Genomic DNA, 19,240 nt, shown 5'->3' on the forward strand with positions numbered 1-19,240 from the left:
TGCTAGCAATAAACTTATGTGTGTTATTTCCTCAAAGTCTCTGTTTTAATGTATTTTAATATTAGAAGCTTATGTTTAAAGTTCATATTTAAACAAGATTTAGCATGAACTAAACATGAACCCTGCCATGCTCCAAGCCCTAAGGAAGAGCTGGGTATCCTCACACTCACCCAGGCTGAGGCAGCTCTCATGTAGGGAGGGAGCAGCTGCTGCAGCATTTAAAACATTTAAAAACCACCCCTGCCTTGAGGGTGTCCAGACCCGGGAGAAAACCCTTCCCACCTCCCTCTTGGACTTCCCTTCCTGCCACTGCCTTTGCTCCCAGCTTGGGAAGGTTTGCCTGGGGGCATTTCAGCATCACAAAGGGCTTTTCCAGCCTCGGGGATCCCAGTGACCCAGCTGCCCAGGGCGAGCCCAGAGACCGACCCAGCTGCACACAGGCACGGGGAGCTCTTACACACACGTTATCCTGAGCCAGAGCACTCCAGGGCATCCTTGAGACAGCACAGAGAGCAGGAAAAAGACACGGCTGCAGCACTGATCCTGCTCCATGCTTTACCAGTGGGGCAGGAAGACCATTTCCTCCTGATCCCGAGAGCCCCAAGGAAAATCACCATTAGGGGGGCACTGAAGGTGTCCCTTTTCCGACGCTTGCCCTAGAACCAGCAGGTTTCTGTGGGAGCGGGAGTTGTTTGTGCAGTTCAGAGGCTGCACATCCCTAGAGCATTCCCTTAGGGACAGGAAGCTTTCCACGTGCATTTTCTAGTCTAATTTGTAATTTGAGCGTATTTCGAGAGAGTTTAAATCGGAATGAGGTGACTTGGTGCCAGCACAGCATTCGACATGGGGCATCAGGAGACTCACCAGACGACATTCACTGCAGACTCTCCTGCTGCAGTATTCACATTTCTCACCGAGTATTCACATTTCTCACCGAGTTCTGTTTCCAGGACTCCCATCAGGAAACTGGTGGCCGCTTCCAGATGCAAATCCCCAAGGCACCATTGATCCCGGGCACTGCTCCTCTCCCCCCCGAACCCCCCTCCCTCCATCCTTTCCCCCTTTTATAACCACGGCTCCACCCAGGACTCAAAAGGAGGCTCCCAGGTGCCTCCTGAGACCCAAATCATTCCAGGTGTTTCAGGAAATAAACAGAAATAAGCTCGTCCCTTTTGGGGTAACGAATTATCTTTTCCCCCAATCCTCCTTCTGCCTCCTGTTCCCCAAGGCAAAACATCCGGATCGGGTGGGGGCCAGGGGGAAAAGGTCAAGTTCAAAACCAAACCAAACTTGTTTTTCCATCGGTTTCCATCAGGACTGTTCAGTTTTTCCCACTGACCCTCGGCCACAGGAGCAGCTTCTCTCTGGGACCCGCGGGGTGGGCACAGGGACACCCATCCCGCTGCCTCCGGAAAACGGAGCTCAGCCCAGCCCATGACACGCTGTCCCCGCAGCTGGGGCCGCGGCACGGACTGTATTCCATGGAAGACGACCCCAGAGAGCCTCAAGTCCCGGGACAAACTCGTCCCACGCAGCAGCGGGGACCCCCGCAGCAGTGCTGAAAGCACACACGTCCCCCTGCGGGTGCCACCCCGCCCAGGTGACCCCCTCCTCCCTCTGTCCCCTCCGGCCACGCACCTGAAGGCTCCCTCCGCTCGCTCCCGGCGCTCTGCCCGAGCCAGGGAGATTTTCCCCGTTCCTGGCACAGCTGCCGCTGGCTCGGCAGGAACAGGGCGGCCGAGGGGAGCGACCCCTGCCTCCAGCGCTGCAGGGCGGACACGGCGGTGGGCAGGGGCGGAACCGCAGCCCGCCGTGCCACCTTCTCCCCGGGCAGCAGCTGTCCTTGGTCATTCCTGCTGCTCTCAGGGAGAAAAAACCGCCCTGGGAATTTGCTTCTGATAACAGTCATCAATTTTCTGATGGCAGTCCCTGAAACAGAACTGAGTATCTGTGACAAATGAGGGTGCTACAGATGGAGTGATAGCAGAGGAAATCTTTTTCTTCCAGTTACCCGTGGGAAGAAAGCAATTCCCAACCATCTTATGCTCGAAAAACAGGGAAAGGGAATTCTCCTCTTAGGATGTGTCCTCTCCTGCTTAGGATGTGCATTTTCACTTTATAGGACTATAAAGGGACCATTTGAGGCTTTAGGGAGATTGGTGTGGGTCAAGGATCTGCTGCCTTGGCAGGGCAGAAGATGGAGCTGCTGTTGTTGATTGTGGCAGACCTGAATGATTAGAGATCAATGGGAAGTTGTTCAGTGCCCCAGAAATGATCGAGAATGTCAGCCTGACTGGTGTCGCACGCAGGGCTGGGACAGTGACCCTGAACACCCCAAAAAAGTAAAGAAACCCTGAGCCATGCTGTGACCAGACCCCATAGGGGCGATTTATTGGAAGCGCCAGTAAGGAGCAACGGGAATTCCCTGGCCCTCAGATTGGTCCCACCTGCCCACACCACTGCCCTCGGGAAGTGCTGCTCTTCCCGGCTGGAAAGCCAACATTTTTTTCTCCGTCCCTTAAAACTCTTCTCTGAAAACCTCTGTTCTCCCACGTTTCTCCTCCAACAGCATCCTTCCTCCTTGCGTCTCTCCGGTCCCTCCCCCGGCGTGTGGCTCCGCTGCTCCCCGGCGCTTTTGCAATTAATATAATTGTTAATATAATCGATGCTGAGCCTCGCTGGGCCGGCGAGAGGCGCCGAGGGCTCAGGCCAGGGCCGGCCGTGCCAGCACCATGACGCGTTGCAGCTGCTCGTAGGACACAAACATCACCACGTTCCAGGAGCCCAGCCGCAGGAAGGACGGGACGAAGCTGTGCCGGCAAAAGCAGGGCTGAAGGGGCCGTGCCGGGGACACCCCCAAAGCGGGGAACCCCGCACCCCCTGCTCGTGGGTCGGGGTAATTGGGGTTCTGCGCCGCTCGTCGCAGCGAGTTCGCCGGTGCTCAACTCACCCCTTGTAGAGGCCGGCGGGGCCGTCCTGCATCAGCAGGGCCAGGAGGCAGCTCAGGGCGTTGCGGTACTGCCCGGGGCTGGCGTTCATGTACCGCGTCTTCACCACGTCCACCGGGGACGCCACCACCGTGGCACAGAAGCCGGCGCCGAAGGCGGCCACGAAGTGGCACGGGACGTTGTCTGAAGGTGGGGAAGAGCCGGGGGTTGGATGCTGCAGGGACGGGGACGGCGCCCGGCCGCGTCCCACCGCGCCGTCCTCACCTGTCATGAGCTGTGTCCGCAGCAGCGCGTCCTTGAGGAGGTCGTAGGTGACGAGCTCGCCGCAGTTGATGATGGCATTGCGGGCGATGTTGGGCAGCGTCCCTGCGCGGGAGGGTGGTGGCATTGGGACTGCTGCTCACAGCCCCGACCGCAGCATCCTGGGCAGGTGCCCCAGCCCTGCTGCCCCCATCCTTCTGCCCTTCCTCATCGCCATTCCCGTTCTACTCCCACCGCATCCCTTTCCCGCGCCATGCCTGCCCACTCCTACCTCTCCAGAGCCCGCGGACGCCCTCCTCCCTGGCGATGGTGCGGTAGGCATCCACAGTGCCGCTGTACCGCCGGGCGCTGTCCCACGGGGCCCCGCTGGCCTGGAACCGGACCTTGACCACGTCGGTGGGCTGGGCGCAGGCCACGGCCACGGCGCCCGTGGTGCAGCCGGCCAGGAGCCGCGTGGCCATGCCTGTGTCTGGGGAGGACAGCTATTGGCACTCCCGGCCCCGCGGGACCCCCAGCCCTGCGGGGACCCCGGGGTGAGCGGCCTGTGGCGCTTCACAGAGGGACATCTCATAGGGCTGTGCCCCCCAGGATGAGGTTCTCTCTGGGAAAGGGCAGTGCCTCGGGAAGGGGGCGCAGGGGAGTCCTGGGCACTCACTCTCGGCGCCCTTGGGGGTGTAGAGCTGCTTCACGGAGTCGTAGAGGCCGATGCGGATGGAGGCGAAGCTCATCTGGCGCTGCAGCCCGGCTGCCAGCCCGTTGTAGAGGCTGCGGGCTCCCTCCGTCCTCACCATGGTGCTCAGCGTGCCCAAAACGCCCCGGTACTCCACGGAGCTGACGGTGCGGGGGATCCTCACCTCGCCCTGGATCTGCGGGGTGCCCACAGTGTCACCCCACCTTCTGCTGCTCCCCGGGTGTCCCCAGCTCTGGGGCAGTCCCATGCCACGTCACCAGGTGCTCCCTTCGCCCGGGGGTTTTGGGATCGTACCTGCAGGCGCACCTTGGCGGTGTCCAGGGGGAAGGTGCACAGGTCAGCGACGCAGCCGGCCATCCCCGCGCTGACGAACTTCATGGCGGCCGTGGGGGGCACCTCGGGGGGCTTCAGACCCACCATGGTGGCACAGGGGCTGGAAGGAGAGGAGGGTTTGTGGGGGAGCCAGCAGCGTGCATCAGGACAGGGCTTCACGTGGGTGTCCTGTTCGGCGACCGAGGTGATGATGTGCCGTAGTGGCTCTTGGTGGCTTTGGTAAATCCCAAAATCCATATCCTGCCCTGTCTGCTCCCTTCTATCGCAGGGAAACTGAGGCACGGGGCTTGCTCAGCATGGGATCACCAATGCCCACCCTTCCCTATCCCACCCCAGCTGTAAGAGGGGATGCTGGGTGAGATCACCTCCCCCCGAGTGACCTGCCCGGAGCCACGTCCCTCCGTGGCCTCACCGTAGGGACGTCGGCACAGTGCTCCAGCTCCTGCCTTGCACAGGCAGTGCCCTGAGAGCCGGCCCCCTGGCCCACCCTTAAATAGCACCCAGGACGCATTCCAGCAGCCGGGATCGGGTGACAGGAAAACAGTGTTCCCCCGGTGGCATTTCAGCTGATGGGACTGGGTCACCTGGCACCCGACTGAGGTGGCTGTTTCAGCCCTCTGCCCCCTCCCGGGGCTCAGGCCTGGGGAGGGGGGTCCTGCCCAGACCCCCTGCATTGGACTGGGGAGAAATGTCGGTTTTTACCCTAAAACCTCTCTGGGAAAGATGAGATGCAGAAAGCCCTTCCCCAAAGCTTCACAAGTGATTTGGGGCGCAGTGCAGCACTGAGCTCTCTTTGCAGGGCACGTTGGATCCCTTTGCCTGACACAGACCACGAGCCACAATCCATCCCAGAGAGCTGCTGAGCTCCCAGCAGGATTGCCCCTGCATGGTGGAACGTGTTCCCCAAGCTCAAGGTGAGCACCTTGGAGGGAAATCCACCATCAAACCCGTGACACCTGCGGAGTGTGGCCAGGCACTGGGTCTGAGGCTGCCAGGAGGCACTGGGCTCAGGACAAGAGGCTGGAGGCCAACGTGGAGTGAAGAAAGGCCCTTTTTCCTCCTTTTTTGAAAACTCCATGTGTTTAACCCTTGGTGCTCGTTAGCCCCACAAGCAGAAGGGTCCCTCAGGATGTGCTGCGAGCCTTGACATGCACACCTGAGCTCACCGTGCACAAGGAGGACTTTGAGTGGTCCTGACACCCTGGAGCCACCTTTGCTCCATCCCTCGGGCTCCAGACAAAAGCTGCCTAGCACCGACAGCCCTCTCCAGGGCTCCTACCTTGTTTTCCTGCCCGGCTCCAGGCTGCCCCAAACCTGAAAGGAAGACGCTGTTTACCTCATGCCCAAGATACAGCTCGGGCTCAGTGCTGTGACCTCCTCTGTGGCAGTCAGCCCAGCCCAGCTGGCAGCCTGCCTGAGTTTTTTTTTTGGGATGCCACCAGGAGAAAGCAGCCTGCACGTCACTCCTGTCCTTCCAGGGGACACTGGGTGCCTTCACCTTCCATCCCCACCCAGCAAGGGCAGGGAAAGGGGCCACAATCACAGGGCAAGTTGTGCCAGCAGTGACTGACGCATTCAGGGTGTTCCCTGGGAAAAACAACGCTGCAGAAGTGGGAGAAAAAAGGGATGCTGATCCTTTGGCTGCTTAAATCCTGAATTCCTCGTGTGGTTTGAAAAGCAGCGCAGGTTGGAAGCAACTTAGCCCACACAGGGCTGTGCTGCACGGTGACACTCAAATTCCTTGGCTAAGCTCTGCTCTTTCCATGTGCTCCTGCCCCCTCCAGCTTCCAGCAGCATTTCTCTGACCTAGAAGCTCATGTGGGAGAGACTCTTATCTACTGTTGAGGAAAGATTCCTGCCCTGGAATAGGGACACTTTGCATAGGCTGACAAGAAACCAGGGGAATTTTATTGAAACCAACTGGAGAGAGCAGTACAAAAATAACTGAGCTCTGCTGGCATCAAAGTCTGTTCTCTGAAAGGTGTACAAAAATAATTTAAATATAAATATAAAACTCTCATCTTTCTAGTCACCCTCTTTTGTACACCCACCAGATTTTACGGTGCCCTTGGCCTGTGTTCACACAAGCACTTGGGGCACCTGTGGAAGCAGAGAATTGTGTTGCCCACCAACTATTTTTGAAAGGGCCATTTCACAGGAATAAATCCAAAACCTGGACTACTTGGAGAGCAGATAACAGGTCATGGGTTACCCACAGGGGTGCATCTCATTGGGGACCTGCCCCTACAAGACGCAGCTCCCTGTGGGTGACCACAGGCTTTAAGCCCTTCTAAACAGGAGACTTCAGTTAAATAACCAATTAGCCAAACTACAAGCAGAGCCTGGAAGCTGTGGCTTCCACCTCCCCTTCACTGGGGGGCTCTGCCTTTGCCCACGCAGCTGGCCACGGCTTGGGCAGCTCTGCTGGGCAGGGTCTCTGGCCAGCACTATTCCTGCTTGGAGAGCTGAGCAGAGAAGATCCTGGCGATTCTTTGGGCTTCCTCCTCCGAGAGTGCGGGGCTGGGCCTGGGACGATTTGCTCTTCGGTAGGGGATTCCTGCAGGCACGGCTCCACTCCTGTTCTGGGGAGACAAGGACCAGGTGTGAGAGCTCTGCTTTCATGTCATGGCAAACCACGGGGTTATGCAGAGGGTGACAAGTTGGATACACAGAAAAAACCACCCCAATGAGAAAGAGAACAATCTGAATCCAGAATGGGGCTCTGGTGTGTGACCTCTGCACTTGTGAGTGCCCACCCCCAGCCAAAGTTTCCCTGCATGAAGCCAAAGGAATGGCAGTGGTGTAGTCACTGGGACCTGACTGCATTTTGGCTTTCCATTATTATTTTACTTTATAATTTCCAGAACTCTGAAGACCAAATCTCGCAGGGGAGAGGCAGTGCTCTGTCAACAACAAATCTTAAGCCTGCTGACAGGACAAGGCAGGGAAGGGGTTTAAACTAAAAGAGGAGAGAATTAGATTAGGTATTGGGAAGAAATTCTTCCCTATGAGGGTGCTGAGGCCCTGGCACAGGGTGCCCAGAGAAGCCAGTTTAGAGCTGGGCTGTGCCTGTGGAGCACTGAGGAAAGTGATCCTGCTCCAGGAGCCTTTAAGGGAGGAAGCTGGGGGGGCCAGGAAAGTCTTTTGGGAAACTGATCCACCAAGCTGGCCTTTCACCTACATCCCTGGGCTGCTTCCCTGAGCCTTGGGAAAGGTCTCCTGAGGTGCCCAGCTCCCTCCCAAGAGAAACAGCTCCAGGACCCTGTTTTGGTGCACTTTGAGATGCACTGCCTGGAGAGGGAAATGGCTTTTTCAGGAATAAGAGAGTCCTTGTGTTTGGTAACCTGGGCATTACAGCCTGCAGGTGAAATACTTTAAAACACTTCCCGTTCTTATTGCACTGAAATAACACATGGACAATGAGGAGAACCTTTGCTTTGCTCTTCTTTCTTCTTAACAATTCTCCAGGATCAACTTCCTAAACCAAAATACAAGGAGCCAAGAGAGATGAAATGCAGACCTGGCTACAGAAGAAGCCTAAAAACCAGCAGAAAGAGCTGCTTGCTGGGCAAAGCAGCTCCCATGGACAGGGCTGTCCAGAGACCAGGACAGCAGCTCATCCTTCCCACGCTGTTTTCTGCTCAGCTGTCCAAGGAACAGCCCAAAGGTCAGGAGGGGCTGGAGAGGGGCAGTGACCAGGATCTGTGCTGATCCCTGAGTTCTGCACAGCACCTGAAAGCATCTCTCTAGGAAATTCCCCCAATCTCCCAACTAACCCTATTTCCCAGGTGCATGAAACTGCACTTCCTGCCTCCCACAGCTCCCCTTTCCCACGTGCCATGTGTCCTGTACAGCCAGCGATGGAGAGCCAGCACCTCCCATTTTCAATGTAAGGAACAGAATCCCAGAAGAATCCCAGAATGGTTTGGGTGGGAAAGGACCTTAGAACCCATCCAGTGCCACCCCCTGCCATGGCAGGGACACCTTCCACTGTCCCAGGCTGCTCCAAGCCCCAACATCCAACCTGGCACTGCCAGGGATCCAGGGGCAGCCCCAGCTGCTCTGGGCACCCTGTGCCAGGGCCTGCCCACCCTCACAGTCAATAATTCCCTCCCAACATCTAATACCCCTAAAATGCCCAGCTTCCTCCCAAGAGAAACAGCACCAGGACCCTGCAGGTAAAATACTTAAAAACACTTCCCGTTCTTATTGCACTCCAGGCTGAGCCCCTTCCCAGCTCCCTCAGCTCCTCCAGCCCCTTCCCCAGCTCCCTTGCTCTTTTTTTGGACATCAAACCTTCCTTTGATCCCCCTCGCAGGCAGTTTCTGGCTGCCAGTCTGATCCTCCTGCATAGTTTCCAGAGCACACGTCTGAAATGTGTTTACAGCCCTCCTCACCCCAGGAACAGGCTCAGCTCAGGGCCCAGCCCAGGTGTCCCCCTGTCTGTCTCTCAGGCTCCAGGTGTCTGGGGCTCAGCCAGGAGGCACACGTGTTCCCTGGGAAAGGTGCAAGAGAAAAGGGCACTCGTGCCCCGAAGATCACGCTCCACTCTCCTCTCTGCAGGAATGCAGTGACACTGGAACCAGCCAAGGATGATTCAGTGCCTGAGTGCCAGGGGCTGGGCTACAGCAGATCCACGGGGACATTACAGGGCCTGGTGGGGGGCACGGCCTCTTCCAAGGTCAAGGAATTCCAGGCTTGGAGGCAGAGTTTCTGCACTGTGCCCGGCGGGTTTGCCAGCAGCTTTGTTGGTGCACAGGGATGGAGGACAAACAGATCTGTGTTAACAGGCCACAACCCACCCTGGCACTGGCCTGGTACCTGCTCCTGCTTTCCAGCAAGGAAAGCAGGCAGACACAGCCGATCAAGAAGAAACAACACAGCCAAGAAAGGATGTTTTGGCATTTTTGGAACATATAAATGCCTGCTTTCGTGAATCTGCCCAAGGCTGTGTTATTTCTAACTCACACTGAAGGTAAGTCTATGCACACACAAATATGAATTATTCTGAGTAAAACTGGTTTCCATGTAACTTTCTTATCCTGTTGGAATATTCCTAGAGGTGAGGGGGAAAAAAATATGACTGCATTTGGAGAGGGACCATAGCCAAGGGCCCGGAGCGCCAGAACAAGGGGGAATGGCTTCCCACTGCCAGAGGGCAGGGCTAGATGGGACACTGGGAAGAAATTCTTCCCCGTGGGGGTGGGAGGCCCTGGCACAGGGTACCCAGAGAAGCTGTGGCTGCTCCTGGATCCCTGGAAGTGGCCAAGGCCAGGCTGGACAGGGCTTAGAGCACCCTGGGATGGTGGAAGGTGTCCCTGCTCATGGCAAGGGGTGGAACAAAAGGATCTTTGAGGTTCTTTCCCATTCAAACCATTCTGGGATTCTGGCATTTTATGGAAAAGCTGATCAACGCTCTGATTTTTCAAACCTATCCTGTAACCCCCACTGTGTGGAAGACAAGAGCTGGGAAGGACCTCAAGAATGGGAAGCGTTGGTTTGATGTCACGGAGAAAAGAAGGAAAAAACAAAGAGGTTTTGTGAGGCTCTACAAAACTCTGATCCCTGGAAGGTGGTCGCAGCATCCATGCTGAGCCTGACCTGCTGCAGCACCTCCTCAGGGCCCCGTGCTCCCACAGCAGGAGCTGAGACCACACTTCTGTCTCAAACGCTGCCAGCTGCTTTGCTGTGACTGCCCAGCTGCACACCTCACCACTGCTGTGTCACTCCAGCAGGGAGTCAGACGACCAGGGGGAGGTGGCAGGGGCACTAGGAAGGCCAGGAGGGATGTCTGCCAGCTGCCAAGTGAGACAGGGCCCTGGTGATGTCCAGAGGACAGCTCGGATGTCAGCCCTGCTGTCACACTTGGTGTTTGCTGACCTGTGCAGAACCAAACCAAGGCCAGATTTAGAAGCTGCTGCTCCAAAGGCCAGCTAAAAACAAAACTATGAGGAAGCCTTTCTTCTGAACTCTATGCTTTGGTAGCAGTGAAAAACTGGTTCTTCACATAGGGAATCTGATGAACAAGGCACAACCTAATCCTGTCTCAGCACATCCTACAAGTGCTGCAGCAAAGTATTCATGCCAGCCAATCCTCAAATTAAGTGCTTTAAGATCAAAATATCCAAATAGTGCCTTGCTAGCATCTTACCTCATTAGTAATGATCTGCAGGGCTGTAGTTCCAGCCACTCAGCTCAGAGATGCAGAGAGGGGGGTTCAAGGAAAGCTGGTATTAGTATTAAACCAGAGGTTTCTGTGACTTCAGAGCTGTCAGAGCCTGTCTGAGTCTGTTTTGATTCATCAGGCAAGCTGTTCCCTGGGACATAAACGTCCCTTGAAGTGTTTGTTTCATAGGTCATGCAGAGAGGAAGAAAGGCATCACCTTATCTGGGAGTGATAAACAAACAGCCCAGCTGCTGCACACCCAGATCCACATCCACAGCAGAGCTGGGGCTGGAAAAGGATCATGGAATTCCAGAATGGTTTGGGTGGGAAGGGACCTTAAAGCTTATCTCATTTCAACCCCTGCCATGGGCAGAGACACCTTCCAGTGTCCCAGGCTGCTCCAAGCCCCAGCCAGCTTGGCCTGGAACATTTCCAGGGATGGAGCAGTACAGCTCCTCTGGGCACCCTGTGCCAGGGCCTGCCCACCCTCACAGGGAACAATTCCTTCCCAATATCCAATCCAAATCTCCCCTCTTTTAGTTTAAAACTGTTTCCTGTTATCCCATCACTATATGCCTGTGTAATAAGTCACTGTCTCTCTTTTTTATAACCCCTCTTTATGAACTGAAAATAAGATAAATATGTAGATGTTGGAGCCACAAACCTCTGGCAGTAAATAAATCCTTATGAACATTTAAAAAGCAGAACCCCAGCAATCCACAGCTTTCCTGCAGGAGGAACAATCACTCAGGCCATTCTACTGCTCCCTGGGGGGCAGAACCATCACAAGATACCTCTCCAGGAGCCCCCTCCTGCTGCAAACTCCCTCGCTTCATCCTGATCTAGAAGAGATGAACTGAAGCCACAATCACAAGTCAGAACTCCTCAGAACCATGTCACCTCACACTAAAGCCCAAAGCAGAGCAGAGACCCTGCCACTGCCTCTGCCCCTGATGGAGCAGCACTTCCTGAGCACGCCAACAACCGGTGGTAAAGGCATAAGGAGCACAGAGAACCAGCCATGGGTGTTAAAACCACCCTCATGGAGAGAAATCAGGAAGATCCCCCTGACACTGCTGGAAGCCATCACATCTAAGCTGAGTGCTGGCAGGCAAAGGAAGGGAGAAGTTTTGTTCCTGCTTCAAGGAAAGACTAAGTTGGACAATAAAGGAAAGGACATCATCCCATACTTACTTTTGGAGGGGTGGAAGGATGGGAAGAAGTGCAGAGCAGTCTCATGGAGGCTTCCATCTCCTGGGGTGGAAGGAAGAAGTTTGGAACAACAACAGGATCAGATCTGAGCAGAACTGTTTAGGAACAACCTTTGGCAGCATGCAGTTGCACAGAGGTTCAGGTGTGGAAAGAGCCTCAGGTGTTAACAGGTCCCAGACAGTAAATTTCCTTTGTTTTAATCATTATTCCATTGCTCTGAAGGCGTGGTTCTCTCACCTGGGCTCGCAGAGCATGGGACACTGACTCGCTGTAAAACAATACCTCACAAGCCTGCAGAGGACTTCATCCTGCAAAGATTCCAACACCTAATCCAAGATGTGTAATTCGTGCAAGAAACATTAGGAAGTATTTTAAAAGCAAAATAAAGCATGTTTCTTTTGATCCAGGAGAAACACAAGAGCTCTAACACATGGGGAAAAATAACACGGAGAGAAAGTGCAACAGGATGTGTCAGAACTACCCAAAATGAAGAGACTCCCACAAATCACAAAATTTGTTGGCTACAAGTTTCAAGAAAGTCATCACTACAGTGTGTGGAACAGTGTAATGGGGTCCTCCAACACCCTCCCAGATCACCAGCTCTGGATTAATTTCCCAGGGAAGAGCTTCACACAGGAAATTTCTCTGTCCTGAGGCAGGGAGACTCTAACTAAGCACAAGAGTCATCGAATGCAAGAGTGTTTAAGAGAAGGGTAAAGGATACAAAGTGATTTTTTGCTGGACGGGGTTTTCTGAGCCTTCCGCTGGGTCTTCACTGCTGTCATCAGGGAAGCTCTCGCTGTTTCTTTCCGAGCCAGCTTGGGCTGATGCACTCTGAACACAGTTCTCATCAGAACCACTTCCTTCCTTGCCTTGATGATCTCCATTTACAGTCTCAGCATCTGCCTCCTCCTCTCTCTCAGTGGCTTTTTGATTGGTCAAACCCATTTCTCCTGGGGATGGCAGCAGTTCCTTGGAGCCTGCCTGGAGCTCCACGCTTTTCTTTATGGGTTCAGTGCTCAGTGCTTTGCTCCAGAGGCTCTGCTCAGCTGCCAGAGGCAGCTCCTTCTCTGCTGTTCCCGTGCTGCTGTGGAAGCTCTGGAAGCCTCCTGCTGCTGTTCCTGTGCTGTGGAAGCTCTGGAAGTCTCCTGCTGCTGTTCCTGTGCTGTGGAAGCTCTGGAAGTCTCCTGCTGCTGTTCCTGTGCTGTGGAAGCTCTGGAAGTCTCCTGCTGCCGTTCTTGTGCTGCTGTGGAAGGTCTGGAAGTCTCCTGCTGCTGCCCAGGGGCTGTTCCCACCCGTGTGGGGGCTCAAGGGCGGGCTCAGGGCGCAGAGCACGCTCTGGCTGTCCCCTTGCAGCATGCTGGACAAGGTGCTGCTGTTCCCTCCTTGGAAACAACCCACACCTGTGGAGTGCTGCTCTTCAGGCCTGGTGTCCAGAGGGTGCAGCTCAGCCCCCTGCCCTGTTTCGGAGATCATGCTGGACCAGGGGCTTGTCCTGTCTGTCATGGTTGTTATTTCATTTAGAGTTCGTGGTTCTATTACATCCTCTTCATATTCCTCCTCGCTGTGTGGCTGGATGGCAAAAGCATCTTCGTTTTCCTGGACAACACCCACTGGATGCTCATCTCCAGGGACAATGTGGCCCAGGAGCTGGTGCAACATGTGTCTCTCAAACACGGGTCTGCCAGCACGGCACGGCTGCTGCGTGTCACTGGGAATGCTGGCATCCCCAGCTGGCACACCTGGCACCTCCAGCTGCCCTTCAGGAGCTTCAGGTCTGGCTCCTTCCTCCTTCCAGGTGGGGACATCCAAGGCACCCGGCTTCCTGCTGCTCTCCTGATGCACCTCAGAAGCTTCCTTGCTATTCTTAGTTATAATCTGCAAGTCTGGTTAACAAAAAACAGCATCAGTGAATGCATGGAGCAACAATTCAGTTCAAGTCTGATGTGTGTGGGTTTTGGGCAGAAAGTCCTAGATGTAAGGATGGCTGGGAGCTAAACATGCCCAGCTTTGCTGACACTGCTGATGTGAGCACGTTCTGCTCTGCCTCCCACTGACAAGGCCAGAAGAACAGGAATGCTAAGGTAAAACCAGAAGCATCAAGGATGAAATTAATGGGAAATTTTACAAATTCTTAAAAAACCCACAATCACTTATTTTTGTTTCCCAGTGAGCAGATCCTATTCACTGCTTGCATCCTCTGAGCATTGAATTCACCAGTATTAGGTAAAGTGACCAACTACTTTGAGGCAAGTCCTGCTCCAAGGGAATGGTAGGGGACATTTGGAAAGGGAGAAGGAAGAGTCTGGAACAGATTGTAGAGGAAGGCATGTAAAAAAGCAGTAAAAACAATTGCTAAGGATGAGAAGGGACATAAAAAGAGCAAAACCTTGGAGAAGGAAGAGTGGGAAAAAAGAGAAGATCAAAGCGGCAGAAGAATGGCAAATTCTGGCATAACAGGGATGTGCCCTTCATCTCTTGGAAATGCTGCTGCCCTGTAGGAAGCCCTGGGCAGAAAAAGCATGGAATAACTTTCCAACTGGCAGCAACTGTAGCTCTGGGGCTCTGGTAATTTTAAAAGCACCAGCAGAGACTGGATTTCCTTGTCACTTTCCTTGTCACTACTCACAGCAACAACTCACCATTGATTAGGCTGCTGACCTGAGACACCAACTGACTAGATTTTTCCAAAAGATGGCAGCCTTTGGGATCCCCTTCTCTGCTCATGGAGCCCTGACGGTCACTCTCCCACTCCTCATGGCCTGGTCTGGATGTGCTGAAGTCGGGGAAAGACCTGGTCAGCTTCTCACTGAAGTATTTTTGAACCTCATCCAGCTCGCTCAAGTTCTTTCTGCAAGCAGTGGTAAGAAATTTGGTCAGAGGGGGAAAATAAGCCTGTGGCAGCTGGGTTTAATTTGGATCATTCTAGCCAACAACAGGTAAATATGCAAATAAAAGATTAAAGGTTTTTATTGAAAAGGAGATCAGTAGGCAAGTGCTCAGGTTGCTCTAAGCAAGAGGATAACACTCCAGAACAAATCCTGACTTGGCTATGAAATGGCTGGAAGCTAAAAAAGAACTAGTTCTAAACTTAGTTAATCAAAGGATTTGGATTTGAGATGACCTTCCAATAAAAGTCAAGAAGCCAAGGATATTATGTGACGTATGGCTGGGCTTGATAAAAATCCAAGGATTTCTATGTGCTTAAGATCTAGGGATTTTAAGATACGTTGCTTGTCATAGCACAGGAAGGGATGAAGCACCTCAGGAAGCCTCTCTCATTCCTGTATTCCTACAGATAATAAATACTATTCTTCTAAATTTATACCTCATTTAAACCTAGAATCTAGTCAGGAGAACAGTGCTTCTAGCAAGAAGAAAAACATCCTGATGGGAAAGGACACACAGCTCCGTGCACCCCAAAAATGCTCACAGGCTCATCCTTGTACCTGTGGAAGTCAGCTGAAGGGACTCTTGCCTTCACAGCACCAGGATGGACAAACCCAACCATTCCCTCCAGATCTGGAAACACTGCTGCTGCTGCTCCCGTTCAGCAGCTCCCCACGCTGCCCCAGCATCCCAGCCCTGCTGTGGAGCTCCCCACCCAGCCCCTGATATTCCAGCCTGGCCTCAAATGACACCGCAATCTCTTTGTGGTTATCGCACCCTTTCCCTTCCATCTCCTCAGCACTGGATCCATCACTGCCAAGCTCCTCCCTGCTCCCTGAGCCCGGCCCTGCCCTGGGGTTACCTGAGCGCCGTGAGCAGCGCGGCGCGCGAGGATGGCGGTGCCGCGTCCCGCTGGGCAGAGCGCTGTGCGTTCCCATTCCCGCCTGCCCGCTGCAGGGATTCATGGAATCGCTGCGTGTTCCCCTCCATCTGCTGCAGGGATTCATGGAATCGCCACGCATTCCCATTCCCGTCTGCCCACTGCAGGGATTCATGGGATCGCTGCGTGCTCCCCTCCGCCCGCTGCAGGGACTCGTGGAATCGCCGCACGTTCTGCATGTGCTCCTCGTGCCGGGGCGTCTGTGTGCCAGGAGGGCCAATCCTGCTGAAAACAACGCTCTGTTTAATACAAAAACCACCTTGGAACCTCTCACTGTGCAAAGCCCGCCACCTAAGAATAGCCCCGTGTCTCGAAATCCACGAAAGAGCCATTGAAGGATTAAACGAGTTCTTCCAAATGAGCACAGGAGTGTCATTTACTGTCTCAGATTTATACCAAAGTCAAGTTCACAGTGGGGCTGGTAGGGAGCTCTCCGTGCCTGCTGGCAGCTCCCAAGCCAGTTGTTCAGATCCCAGAGTGGTGGCCCACAGTCCTTCTAAACTTCAAAGACACAAATGGGAAGAGGATCATCTCCGAGGGCTAAATAAACAAATAATAAACTAAGACACTCCCACACATGTGAAGGGACAGAAAGCAGGAATTACTGTAGGATATCTGACAGTCCTACTCCTGTAATATGCAATACCACAGTGTTTCACCAGCTGTCATTCACTGGTTGTGGACAGAAATTAAGGCAAAATAAAGGGGATGCATCAGAAATACTCTATTCCAACTTACACTTACTAAAAATAAAACCAAATACAGACACAAACCTTATTCTTTTCAGGACCTGGAAAAAGTACCTGCCAGCTTTAACAATGGCACTGTTTAAATCCTAATTTACCAGGGTGCAAATGAAACAAATCAGGAAGTATCAATGACAAGAAAAAGAACATCTGGGCTGTGCCCAAAGAAACCTGTCCCAGGATTGCTACCTCCTGCACCTCTCTCTCACTGGGAAAGGGAATGTCCACTAATTTTTAAGCCCCAACACAGTGGACACACTTTGACAGGGTGGACTATTTTTCCAGTAGAGTCAATTTGCTTTAGAGAGGTATTTGTGAGACCTGAAAATAACCAAAAAGATTGTCAGCCTGTGCACTTACTGCTCTCGAGCAGGAACGCTGACTTCCTTTGACAGGGAATTCAACATCTGCTTGGACAAGTTTGCAGAATTACTAGGACATGCTGGAAAGCTGACCTTCACCTAGGATAAAAAGGAAAAAAGAACACTGTTCGTGAGTCATTCACAAAAAGAAAATAAGAGAAATGAAGGTATTACCCTGCTGATCTAACAAAACCTTAGGCTTTCTAAATAGCTTTATATTTTTAAATGATTTCCCAGCACTGAGCCAAAGTAGTACTTCACAACACTTTCATTTCAGACATTTTTGTTAACTCTCTCCACGCTATCAGAGAGTAAAGTGATGGAAAGTAGCATAAAGGCTGCATTACAGGTCTGTAACACACCCAAGCATATCTGGGAAGTCTCGAGAATAAAGGAAAACCCAGAAAAAAGGCAAATATCCCAGAAAACCAGATTCCTGCCAAATTAGATGTTTCCTAACCAATGAAAAGTTAAGTCCACTGTATGTTTTTGAGCACCAGCTGTCACCCAAAGCAGCAAACAGAACTATGCCATGCTCCCAGACATCCAAATGCACAGAATATTCTCCTAAAAAAAAATCCCACACACCCATGAAGCCAACGGGGATGCTCAGGACCTGGTTGAGATGTTGTAACTAGCACTGGCCAGCAGCTACCATGGAAACCTGGAGAAGAATTCCTAGGGAATTAGGTGGTTTTGGTACATTCACGCAGACTGGCCCATGACAGTGCTGTGAATTTGCTCAGGACCCCAGAGTGCTGATCATTAGCAATCCAATTAAAGGTGAGAAGGGAGGAAATGGAAGGACATACAGAAGAACTTTCCGGCTGGCTGCGGGCCCTGGCCTGCCTTTCTTCTTTGAGACTATTTATATTTTGGAGAGGGGACACGGCCACTTTGATCTGCCCTCGGCACTGCCCGCTGAAGTCGGTGATGTTGTACCAGCCACACACCAGCTGGAAGCCAGACAGGAGAGGAGAAAGGTCCACGGATGCGAATCCTATCACTCGCTCCGACTCTGGGGAACAAGGACACAAAGCACAGATACACTGATGTGAATAATTTTCAGGAATGCTCAAACACAGCCCTGGAAATATGGCTTGGAAGCTGACTCGAGGCGCAGAACAATCCTGTCCAACACGGGGATTTCATTTGGATGACCTCGGTTATGTTCAGCTAAAAATGCCCCTGCAGAACAGAGAAAGCCCAGGGCAGGGAGAGGGACTGGCAGGAGAACCACTGTGTGCACACAGTGCTCCGGATACACAGCAAGGTTATTTTGGAAGCAAAAATCAGACAGCAGAACTTCAATTGTGTAAAAAGAAAGAAATACAAGTATTTGGCTACAACTGGCTGGCCACGCTTCAACCAACTGCAGCAACAACAAACAGCACACGAAGGAAGCAGGTAAGAATTTCTTCCAGCAGGAAAATTCAACCTCTAAAACGCCATCAAAGTAAAACCAGAGAGAATAAGGATGAACCAAATTTTGTAAGATAATTAATGGGAAAAAGGAGGATGCCAAGGGCCAGGAAATCAACAAGTATTTATCTCTAGTATTCTTCTTGTACAAGGAAAAAGATGGCATTACAATTCTACTCTCCTATTCACTTGATAGAATTTATTTTCCTTGCATGAAATACAAGAAACCTAAGGAAGGAGATGCAGAAAACACACTCCTCTTAATACTGCACCACAAACTTTACCTGCTTTATGCCACACTTTGAAGACCAAGGTTTGCTGTGGATCCAGGAGAAGCTCTTTGGATAATCTGTTAGGAACAAAACAATAATATTTAATGCAAAGCAGGAAAAAGCATTAAAATGCTTCTGAGGTTTCAGTGCCATTTTATGTAGCCAGACAAATCAGTTTCTTTCTGTACTGATGGGGGCAGGAACAAAACAAACCCCCAAATTACTGAGCATCAAAGCACAACACATCTCTACATAGTTTGGGCTTCTGCTTATTCAAGAAATATTTCCCTCTCCTCACTCTTGCTGTACATTTAAAAGATAGGACAAAGAAATTGTGAAGGAATAGAAATACAGCTTATTTCGTGACTCAGTAACACAGCGGCAGCAAAGCACGGGGTTATGGTTCAAAGCTGTAATGTTTGAAGTTCATTGCTGGAGATAAGAAATAAACAAATGTAAAAATTAAGCGTTAAATGTAGAACAGTTTTTACGTTCTTTGAAGGGACTCAGATTTCAAACGCTGGATGAGGCACAAGATTGCATCACACAGGTTGATTCCTGCATACTGCCAGGTATGACTTGATCTGCTGAGGATCCTTGAAGCACTCAATTCAGCTTTTTTAATTTAAGCTCAGATATCCAGGTCTGAGCTCAAAATCCCCAAACCACACGTCCTTTTCACACCTGCCTGGCTGTCAGATGTGGGGAGTGTCTGTGAATCCCCATCTCTCACCTTGCTTGCTGCTGGAAGTCCCAGACTGGTGAGTCTGTATTTCCTACCACCGGAGTGGTTACTGGAGCATCTGCTCCAGCAACAGCAAATGACACACAGCTGCTGGGGGCTGCCACTTCACGTTCTGTCAAGGGACTTCCTGAAATTATACAGAATAAAATACAGATTTTTAAATTAATAACAACAAAAACAACAAAACCTAAAGGCAGCTCAGTAATTAAGACCACACAGTTGGCAAAGAAATCCACCATCTAGAAAATACTCC

At 52.3% G+C, this 19,240-nt stretch overlaps 2 protein-coding genes across 9 annotated transcripts in view; both read right to left on the reverse strand.

Moving 5' to 3' along the window:
* Nucleotides 1-2,361: 2,361 nt before the first annotated feature.
* On the reverse strand, nucleotides 2,362-4,782 carry UCP3 (uncoupling protein 3). The gene is made up of 7 exons (XM_038133918.1): nucleotides 4,646-4,782; nucleotides 4,195-4,333; nucleotides 3,865-4,075; nucleotides 3,481-3,678; nucleotides 3,213-3,314; nucleotides 2,951-3,131; nucleotides 2,362-2,810 (listed from the first exon to the last, which is right to left on the reverse strand). The coding sequence occupies exons 2-7, from the start codon at nucleotides 4,318-4,320 to the stop codon at nucleotides 2,705-2,707; spliced, it is 924 nt and encodes a 307-aa protein (XP_037989846.1). The 5' UTR covers nucleotides 4,321-4,333; nucleotides 4,646-4,782; the 3' UTR covers nucleotides 2,362-2,704.
* Nucleotides 4,783-6,114: 1,332 nt separating this feature from the next.
* C2CD3 (C2 domain containing 3 centriole elongation regulator) overlaps nucleotides 6,115-19,240 on the reverse strand; it is a 37,427-nt gene continuing 24,301 nt past the window's right edge. For 4 of the 8 annotated variants that reach the window (XM_038133877.1, XM_038133850.1, XM_038133834.1 and 1 more), the window contains 9 exons: nucleotides 18,976-19,114; nucleotides 18,255-18,319; nucleotides 17,361-17,566; nucleotides 16,547-16,647; nucleotides 15,363-15,665; nucleotides 14,254-14,462; nucleotides 12,336-13,497; nucleotides 11,594-11,696; nucleotides 6,115-6,810 (listed from right to left, as the gene is read on the reverse strand). In XM_038133877.1, coding sequence (XP_037989805.1) covers nucleotides 6,538-6,810; nucleotides 11,594-11,696; nucleotides 12,336-13,497; nucleotides 14,254-14,462; nucleotides 15,363-15,665; nucleotides 16,547-16,647; nucleotides 17,361-17,566; nucleotides 18,255-18,319; nucleotides 18,976-19,114 — 2,561 coding nt within the window. In that variant the 3' untranslated portion in view covers nucleotides 6,115-6,537. Of the gene's footprint in view, nucleotides 6,816-11,593; nucleotides 11,697-12,335; nucleotides 13,498-14,253; nucleotides 14,463-15,362; nucleotides 15,666-16,546; nucleotides 16,648-17,360; nucleotides 17,567-18,254; nucleotides 18,320-18,975; nucleotides 19,115-19,240 lie in introns of those variants that run through there. The other 4 variants (XM_038133859.1, XM_038133842.1, XM_038133869.1 and 1 more) reach the window with 4 other exon arrangements.

Source organism: Motacilla alba, chromosome 1 (genome assembly GCF_015832195.1).
Source record: "Motacilla alba alba isolate MOTALB_02 chromosome 1, Motacilla_alba_V1.0_pri, whole genome shotgun sequence".
NCBI classification, from domain to species: Eukaryota; Metazoa; Chordata; class Aves; order Passeriformes; family Motacillidae; genus Motacilla; species Motacilla alba.